The sequence below is a fragment of the Echinops telfairi genome, unplaced genomic scaffold, assembly GCF_000313985.2.
Source record: "Echinops telfairi isolate 266 unplaced genomic scaffold, ASM31398v2 ScPeMD7_7468;HRSCAF=8506_0, whole genome shotgun sequence".
In the NCBI taxonomy this organism is placed as follows: Eukaryota; Metazoa; Chordata; class Mammalia; order Afrosoricida; family Tenrecidae; genus Echinops; species Echinops telfairi.
Genome location: NW_022111369.1, coordinates 72,524,840 through 72,535,430, shown reverse-complemented (window position 1 = coordinate 72,535,430; position 10,591 = coordinate 72,524,840). Strand labels below are relative to the sequence as shown.

The 10,591-nt window shown below is 33.9% G+C and overlaps 1 protein-coding gene across 1 annotated transcript in view; it reads right to left on the bottom strand.

The window, feature by feature from the left end:
* Positions 1-9,633, bottom strand: part of TECRL (trans-2,3-enoyl-CoA reductase like) — a 132,876-nt gene extending 123,243 nt beyond the window's left edge. Inside the window, exons 1-2 of the mRNA XM_045284066.1 lie at positions 9,336-9,633; positions 3,512-3,649 (exon numbers count right to left, since the gene is read on the bottom strand). Of these exons, the coding sequence (XP_045140001.1) occupies positions 3,512-3,649; positions 9,336-9,563 (366 nt within the window). The 5' untranslated portion in view covers positions 9,564-9,633. The remainder of the gene's footprint in view (positions 1-3,511; positions 3,650-9,335) is intronic.
* Between the last annotated feature and the right edge of the window lie 958 nt (positions 9,634-10,591).

Sequence of the window (10,591 nt, the reverse complement as noted above, 5' to 3'; positions counted from 1 at the left end):
TGCATATTGTAGTATAGTTATAATTATTATTGCTTTTAACTTTGTAAAAACTAAAAGTACATATTGAGAAAAATTAAATATAAATTTTGAAAGCCAAAATAATGGATTAATTTACTCCTTTCTCAAACTAATGTTGAAATGATGAGTTTACAAATAGGCAATAGTGAAGCATTGTTTACTTAAGTAGATCAGTTTTCAAGTAGGGTTTGTTATCCAGCTACACTAGCAATTTAAAAATAAATGTGTCTTTAAGGGAACCGACTCTGATAAGAAACCAGTGAGTGTGACTTGATAATGCTGAAGTGGTGTCAGTCTACTGTGTTCAGGTGCCTCCCATGAATCTCTGTTTGTCAACAGGGATTATAGCTTAATTAATGACTGCGCAGTTAAAAATCCACTGACAAAATATAGTATTTGTGTGAATCCTGAAAGGTATTCACATTTGAAACTCTTAAGTGCTCGGGGAATTCATATTTGTCTTCCTCTTTAAACCCTAGATGCTCCAAAGGTAATTTCATTGCCATTTGTGTTCAGTTAAAGCACAGCAGATTGGAAATATAAGATATTTAGGGAAGATAATTTCCTATTTCAAGAGACACTTAAAATCATCTCCATGATGACCCTTCAGTATTATGGGATTTTTCTGAATTAGAAGTTACTAAGCAGTTCTCAATATTTTTAATAGAAAAATAATTTTGCCATATGGGCTCAGTTAGCACATTGTTCACATCTCCATTATAGCCTCACCATATTGCCTTGAGTTGCACTATGTACATGTCACTGTGCTTCACATTCCCGTAGAAAGAGAGGCAGTTTGCTTCTATAAACATTTGCAGCCTCAAAAGGAGCAGTTCTGCTTTGTGCTATGGGGCCATTCTGAATCAGAATGAACTGAATAGGCATGCGTTATTCTGTCCAATACCCTGAATACCTACATGGCACATATTAAAATGTGTTTAGTTATATTTTGTTTTGAGATTGGTATTCCCAGAGTTTGTTTCAGCAACCATTACCTGAAAGATGCTCCGTGAATTATGAAGAAGTAATAAAAGAAAGAAGGGATGAAAAGAACGGCCTAAGTTTGCAAACTGTTTTTGCAGCTCATTGATAATAGTCCATAGAAAGTATTTTCATGGTAATATTATTTTAAAGTACTCTTGCCTTCCATAGATTTGAGTTTGTATCATGTAACTATCTACATATCATACATTTCGTAGGAAAAGGAAAATTCAATATAAATACATATGTATCTAAAATTACATTTCCAAAATAGTGTATTATACAAAGCTTAGCTGCTTTAGTTACAGTAACAAATATGTTATGACTTCTAAGTCTCTAACAATATAGCGCTTAAGAGCTGGGGGAACACATCTGTGCCCAGAAACAAGAGATGTGAGAACATTTAAAATCATAATGCGCTATAAATATGTTTCCACTTGTGCATCTGTCCCTTGAGATCTCTCTCTCCAAAGGCTTTAGAGATGTATGAAGTGCTGAAATATTTTCTTATCAATGTCTCAAGTCACTGCTCATAAATTGAATACTAATTTTAGGATGAATAGATTTAAGAAAGAGAGTTGTCCTTAATGAAATTTGATCACAAAGAACCACTAAATAGAACAATAATTATTTTTTAGATCACAATGTGATGTAGTACATACTAAGACCATGGAACAAAGTGAGCCAAAAATTTTAAAGACGATTGCCATAGTAGTGAAAAGTAAAATTTCAATGAGGTAATCTGGAAAAGATGAAAAAAATGATATTTAATTTCTTTTTAAAGTATTCCAAGACTAGAAATTTATTATATAAGAATGGGTTTTTTTAAATTTTTACTATAATATAATAAAACAAATAACCACTACAGTATGCACATTTTCTGGCTGTGGTAATGGAAATTGCTTCAATTTATTACAAATCAAAATAATCAAAATTTAAGTTAAATTCATCTTAATAAAAAATGTTAATGCATCATCTGGTCTAACCAGGTCTGCAAGGCGAAACTGGGGTCCTGGTAGTTGGGGGGAGGAAGCGTTTAAGAACTAGAGGAAGATTGTGAGCTTCATTGTTGCTATACTGTACCCTAAGTGACTCATCTCCCCACTACCCCTCTGCAAGGTATGTCCAGTTGTCTGGAGATGGACATTGGGTCTCCATTGCGCACCACCCTCATTGACAAGGATATGACTTTTCTCCCTGCCTTTGGTGTTTAAAGGTTAGACCAGATGATGCACAGCGGTACAGAGGGGAATTGGAAGCGCAGGGAATGTAGGATGGAAGAAACTCTCAGGACCGGGGGTGAAGGGGGCGATATCAGGAGGGAAAGGGGAGGTAGTAAGGGGGAATGGATCACAGGGAGCCGCATATGGCCTCCTCTCTGGGGGACGGGCAGCAGCGGGGTGGGTGAAGGGAGGCGCCGGACAGTGTAATATAAGATACAATAATAATTTATAAATTATTAAGGGTGCATGGGGGAAAGGGAAGGGGAGGGGGGGGAAATTTAAAAAAAAAAGGAAAATGAGCGGATTCCGGGAACCCAAGAGGCAAGAAAATTTTGGGAATGATGAGGGCAACAAATGTATAGATGTGCTTTACACAATTGATCTATGTATTGTGACGAATTGTATGAGCCCCAATAAATTGATTAAATAAATAAATAAATAAATGAAATGAAGAGAAAAAAAAAAGAAAGAAAAAAAAATGTTAATGAAAGACATAGAGGACAGATGTAGAACTTCTCCTTTGGATTCCCAAGACATTTATTTTACAGAAATAGATAGCCCTCCCAAATAGCAACTAGTGCGTTTGACCTGCTGACATTTCAGTTACTGCCCAAAGTATCCCAATATGCCACCAGGATTCCTTAGATCATCCTCCACATATTAAAAAAAGAAATAGAAAACAATCAAACAGAAACAACTTTACCTCAATTTAAAGGGAGAAATAATTTATTTGAATAAACTCCTCTATTCTGAAATATATATCCAAATAGAAAGCCAGACAGCCCTAACATAAAATTAAACTGAACAAAAGAATTTTTAAATCACACGTGCTAATTTCATGCCATAAAACACGTTCGATTAGTAGCATATAGCAGGAAGGTGAAAAGGGTCATATCTAACCTCCTCGGCTACGCAAAGGAAAATGAGACTCCATCTAATAGGCCAAGGGCAATTTCCACAAGGGAGAAGTAGGCAGATGTCCACTTTCAATCTTTCTGTCCTTTCTTCAGACACCAGCGATTGCTCCCATAACACTCTCCTTTTGCTGCTGAATCCAATAATCTGCTGCCATGACCTCACCAAACTCACAGACAAAACTCGAGCATATGGGACTCCTAAGGGGATCTAACTGATCTCCGTAAATCAGCATCAGCAAACACAAAGGATGCAGTGACTAGCTACATCTCTCCCTGGAGCTCAACCTCTGAGCCTCTGGTCCCTCGGCCTCTGCCAGAAACTTAGATGCAGTCTCATGGTCTCATGGTCCACACAGGCTCGTGGTCTCAGGAGCACAGCCCCTCTGCTCTGTTTGAGGGGACACTGGTGTCTCTGCTGCTTTCAACAGCCGTCTTACATGTGTTTGTCCAGCGCAGAGCTCTTCTTACTTGAAGTTCCTGGAATTCACTCCATTCCTGCTTTTGAGATGTCTTGCTAAAACACAGGAAAAGTGTCACATTTATATTAACATTCTGACCTACCTAATCCCCTGAGCTTTCAATTTTGTCACCCAACAGGTCTGATAAAAAGTAGGACCAAGAGGGCTGCTCAGGATGAGAGAATTGGCAGAGGATTAGATAAAGATTTGTTTTTAAAAAAAGAGGGAAAAATGAAAAAAGCCTTACTACTATATTCAAACTATATTAAAAACCATCATTCTGCTACTTTAATTAGATGTCGTTCCATTTTACAGATGAAGAATTGAGGCCAGGATATGCTAAGTGACTGCCTAATGTCATGCATCAAAAGTGGCTATGTTAGAACCAACAAGGTCGCAAAATCACCACCCACGCTACCCACAGTGTGATCTGTACTGTGGATTTGCTTACACCCTTAATGTTCTTTAATTCTATTTTCTACTGAAAATTAATATTATTTTATTGGAAAGACGAGATAATTATGGAGAGCTTTGCTTTATTGGCACAAGTGATTCCTTATACAAGCTCTCGTAATTAAAACCATAAAGAAACTATTAAGAAAGGGGAAGAAGAAAGCTTCTGAACTCAATTTCTTTAAAAAGAAGAAAGCGGAATGAAATAATATCATGACCGTTTGAGTTCAGTCCCTGCTCTTGAATCACTGAGCTCTCAATAGATAAGCTTCTGACACTTTACAAAATAGAAGAGAGGTGAGGCTTGCCAGCAACTAGAAATAATTCATTGTTACATTTCTACAATCTATTTTTCTACAATATTTTGAATCCTTTGATGTCTCCATAAAAATAATGGCATTTTACAAACTGTTGTTAACAATCTTTATCACCTTCTATTTTATCATTCAAGATTTGGTATGAAATTATTTAACTAAAATAAATTCATGTTCAAAGCATTTCTTTAAAATTAACAGCAGTTTATTCTTATGCTTATAACTTTGTCACAGTGCAAAGTAGCCATCTGAAGAGTAAAATACTTCAACAATTTGGATATAAACTGCATTTTAATACAAAATACCTTCATATGCAATATCCTGCATAAGAAATATGTCATCTTTTATATGTAGAACATGATTATTTATTTGTTAATTATATATTATTACAAAGCTTGATTTGTATGTCTTTGGGGGAGGAGGGGTAGAGCAAACACTTGGTGAAATGACCTGAGGAAATAAGATGAGGAAATGACCTGAGGAAATGATTTTTCTATACGCATGATCATATTGATTCCAAAACAGATTTAGACAAAAATCATATGTTTTTACAAAATCATGCTCCTCTACGTAAACGCAATTACTGCTAAATATGAATGTTAGATCAAATCCATATAACGCTGGACTACCATCCATTATGTAAACAAATACTGATTCAATACTGTGAGGATGTGCACATCTGCCTCACACTGTTCTAAGTCACAATGTGTCTTAACAATGCTTAAAACAAAAGTTCGTGCTTTCATGAAATTGAGATATTCCTGAAACATATCAAAGGATGAAATAAAAACAGGAATATATAGTTACAAAATTAGATAACAATACATTTTATTAGAGAAATAAATTATTAGGAGTATAGATAATTTTGGCCAGCTTTGAGATTTTTAAATAGGTAGAAAAAGTATCCAGATAAAAAAAGAATCAAATAAAGTAGCCATGAAGAAAACATGAATTGTTAATTGCTAATGATATTATCAGACATAATTTGGCATGGTAGTCCTGGCTTCCATATAGAAATTATATTGAGCAAACTAAGTACAAAAACAGATGAAAGCTTTAGAAGTTCTCTGAAAGTTGGTGGTGAAGGTGTGTCAGTCTGAACATACTTGTGTTTTGAAGGCACACCCACACAATGGTTGGTATGTGGAGCATGAGATTAAGGGAGGAGTCATAATATCTCCAGAGGCTTTGCTTAAGCTGAGAGTGTAACTGTCATTTATTGACTGGGAGATCTCTGTGGGAGTGACAAGTTTCTGGAGGAAGACAAAGTTTTCCACTTTCATTACACATAGAGTTAGGTGCCTAGGAAATATACAGATATATAAATAGAAGGATTTGCTCTTTAATTTAACAATAAGAGCCTGCAGCCATCCATCTCCAAAAGACATGTGTTACTTGAAAATCAGGGACTCAATGAGGCAAATTGCTATATTGGAAAGTTTCTAATACCAAGTTAACCTTACCCCATACCACATCCAGTAGCATGCGATAACAAATCAGTGAAGAGGAAGAAGAAGAAAGATTTGGAACATAACAACAAATAATTTAGTATTATCTTGGAACCCATATTTCAAAAATATTTTAAAGAAGATGTGATTAACACAATTAACATTGTTGATATATATTAAGACAATGCTTAAGAAGGAAAACCTTTGGTTATAAGCTATTTATTACAGCACTCCAGGTAACCTTGACATGTTCAGACTCTAAGAAATAGTTCAGGAAAACAGGGGAATGAAGTGGATTTAGGTGAGACCAAAGAGAGAGAAAACAGGAACATGTCAGGAGAGTAAACAAAAACAGATGGTCAAAAGCAGAAGATGACAGCGGAGGCAAGACAAGATGTTGTGTTAGTTTGTTTGAGAATGAGTGAACTTCGTGCATACAAGTAACCCAAATATTTCAATCAATACTTTTACTTTATGACTAGTTGAATGTATATGTTGTCCACTTTAAAGATTGTGTTACAATATATAGATGTCAAATGGATTATCTGCTTTGGTTCAAAATTTATAAATAAAATTCACAGAACCCCTTAATAATATTTGAAAACATTATATATTACCTAATCACTGAAAAAAAACGAATGAAAAGCACGGCCACTGAGTCAATCCTGAGTCTTAGCGACCATCTAGGGAGGGGAGAACCGCCCCTGTGGGTGTCCAAGACTATAACTCTTCACTCAGTAGAAAGCTCCGCCTGTCTCCAATTGGGGCCTGGTGGTTGCCAATGACCCACCTTGCTGTTCCTAGCCCTGCATGTAACTCACTATGCCAGTCAGTGAAAGGAGCAGGCAAATGGATAACAAAATATGAAGTTGAATTTAAATTGTGTTCTAGGGGTATAAGACTCATCACTTAACTTACCTTGTATTTTTATTTGAATTTCTCCAAATGATTAAATTTAAATCAACAAAAAACTATTATTTTAAATGTATTCCTATTATCTTCAAGTCATAATACTAAGTGAATACATATATTATTCTTGCTCTGTGCGGTCAACTTAAAGGGCAACCTTATTAGCCAAAATTCTTAATAAAGATCATCTGTTTCAACTATGCTGTGATTTATCTCAGCTTATGAGGTTTTCTGGAAGCTCTTATGATCCAGTGGTTCTGCGTGGGTCTGATAACTGAAAGGTCAGCAGTTCAAAACCACCAGCTGCTGAGAGGGGGAACAACCGTGCTTTCTAATTCCGTCATGAGTTACAGTCTCAGAAACTCACAGGGCCATTTCTACCCTGTCCCCAGGGTCACTCTGAGTCAGCATGGAATGGATGGCAGTGCGTTTGAGTTTTTGATGAATGACATAACAGGATTCAAATCCATTATTGCATACTTCAAAAGTACAAATTTTAAATTTTTACTACTTACTGCATAAAATAATGTTTACTGAAAGACGGTGACATAAATAATGCTCATTTTGTATACTGGATAGAGACAATGCCAAAGAAAGTCACTTAATATGAGCTTATGATGTAATTGTTCATTATTGTATGAAAAAATAGTATATTGAACAACTACATCAACCTCTCCTATATTTACAGTCTGTTAAAAATGATGAAGCAAAAGCATAGAGATAAATATAGGTTTGTTTTACTCTTATATGGCTTGCCATCATTACAAAAAATAATTAATCAAATTAGAAAACATAAGCAAGATAAAATAAACACAGCTCTCAGAAGTCAAAGATGTGAGTGTAAGTAGCACATTGTCTAGCTTTAACTGTGCAGTAAAGAGTAGAGAAGAGTCCAACTTGAATTGTTATTTGGCTTGCTGAGTTTCTTTTGGAGTTTGCCACTAGATATACAAATACCCAGACTTGAATAGCTCAGGTGTGAGATTCCTTAGCTAATGTCTTTATGTCTCAAATTTACTAGCTTTTTGATGCTTAATATTTCCCATTTAAATCATATCTATAATTGAAAAATACCACATTTTAGTTTCAAATAAGACATTGGTGACTATATATTTTAATGTATAAAGGCAATAATTAGAAATCCTTTCATTTTTTATATCATTAGTGGAAGCAAGTTTTTTTCAAACTAGTCACATGCGTTTGAATGCCTAAAAACTAAACTTTGTTTCAGAATTTTGGTCTTAGGTAATTTTTGACCATGTAATTCCCATTCCATTCATAACCATGTTTCCTCAGTTTGGTTTCATTCTTCTTGTAAAGTTTTATTTAATAATTAAATATCAACTTCTGGATGGTGATATTCTTTTTATTTGACTTATTCCTGAAAGATGTATTATAAAAGAAATCAAAACACTTTATAAAGATAATAAAATCAAATAAGAACATTATACAGCACATGAAATCAAAAGTTAAAATGACATTTTGTAGTACTTATTAAGATCTCCAGGTAGTACAGATGGTTAAGTTCCGTACAACTAACCTAAAAGTTCACAGTGCAAACCCTCTCAGAAACACACTGGACTTAAGGCTTGGCAATTTCTTTCTGAAAGACAACTGTCCTAGAAATTTTATGGGGTCTTTCTCTAGACCTTTTGGGTTACTTTGGTTATGGACTAACTTAGCAGTCATTATCAATATGAATGCATATTTATCAATCACATATGACCCCAGTACTATTACAGAAACGTATCAAATTTTGAGTTATGTAGAAATGGTTTCAAATCTAACCTATGACATTTATAACCTGTGTACATTTAGAAATATTATAAATATTTATTTTTTATTAATGAACAAAAACTATTATCACTCACAATATTATAGCATCATCATATAAATTATAGCATAAGCTGATCATATCATTTCAATAACTAAATATAGAAAACCTTGTACATTCTTCTTGTAAAGCAATATGCAATTGTTCTTTACTTATTATTTGGAAACAGCTAAAGTAAGGTTATAAGGATAAATAATAGAATTCTCTGTTTTCAAACAAAGATATTTTTAAAGTTCCTATAAATCAAAATGAATGAAGATATTATTTTATTAAAAATACCCTTCTCTTAATAAATTAAATGACTTGGATCATTTCAAACGTAAGGTATACTGAAATTGTTTGTGTTTACTTTTAAACCTAAGAAAATTATATTTCTTCTTGCTTAATGAAACATCCGTAAATATGAAAAAAAAATGAATCATATGTTATGCAAGGCATGGTTATTTAGAAATTTTCACTTTGTGGTTATCAAACAAATAAACTTTTCATAAAAGAAGAGTTTGTCTCTTTTCAGTAATTAAGCCAATTCAAACATTTTACCTCCAAAAAATGACTTACATTAGCCAGAAAGCAAAAATCTAAAAACTAGCTACCTCCAACATTAGGATTCTAAGATGCAGTGCATATTGTTTGAAACAATATATAAAGTAAATTTACTTTGTTTTATAAAGTCTGGGCAAAAGAACAAATCCTTTTTGACACATTCTTGTCAGCCTTCACTCAATGATCTTTTGGGCAGATGAAACAAGTTTCTCAAAGAAAGAAAGAAAGAAAACTCACCTTATCCACAATACACACTTGCTTCCTTGTTTGAGCATCAAGAATTTCGATCTCAAAGTGTGGGATTCTTGAATGTTTGATCACTGCAGTTGGTTTCAGGGATCCAGCAGCGAGCACGAATTTTGACAAGGAGTGAAAGTTTTTCAGGTCATTTTTCAGTTTGTGTCCTCCTTGGGAAAATAATTCTCTCTTGCGTTCTGAAGAAAGGGATTTGTGCCTTATGAACATTGTGTGAACTAGTGGCAGAATCTGTCACATCAACTAGAGGCACTTGGAAGTTTGTTCCTTTTGCAAAGTTAAATCCTGCTGGTGAAACCTCGGAAGGTCAAGTGGCATGCCATTCCAAGAGTTCAGTTTTATTTAGCAGGCTTGAAAACAATGGCTGATTCCATTTCTATATATAGCACACTATTGTGATTTGCTGCAAAGAAGAGAATTTCTTTACCAAGATTATAATTATATATTGTGCTGTTCTTTTAGCTTTCCATATTAATTTGATCACTAATCTATAAAATTGTAAAGTAATAAATATTTCTAAACATACATGGTTTTTATTATTTACAAATACTGAATGTGCTACCTTCAAACATGTATATATATACTACCCAACACATTCAGATTAAGATAGATGCGTAATTAATATTACAATAATCCTACCGCATACATAAAGAATGACTAGTGTATTATTATTAAATTAAAAGAAAAATGTAGCCTAGAAACCTAAAATAGAGTTTCAGGTCAAATATGCTTCATATATAAATAGAGAGAGCTATCTATACATAGATATCCTATACATAGATATTGTAATGGGAAGAATTGCATTTCTGCACTAATTTTAAACTTTAAATAACAAGAAAATAATGGGTAGATGATTTTCAATTATAATTTTAATTTAGGTAATTCTTAACAAATTTACAGCATTAAAAAATACTTTCTAAATTCAAATCCAAAAAGCTATCATTGCTACTACATCAGTATTAATGACTAGTTGTTTATTGTTTACTATTAAAATAACAAACATATACCATTGATATTAAACACATAGTGCTTCATAGACTATTCCTCAGCTCAATAACTGGTCTTCTATAACAACTCTCAGAAATGTATTGGAATTCTAAGGCAGACGATGTGGTGCTATGGTTTAAGACTTGCAGTTCAAAACACACCAATTGCCATGAGGAAGGAAAGTGAGGCCGTCTGCTCTTGTAGAGATCTGCAGTATCAGGAACCTCCTATAAGACCGTTATGAGTCAAAA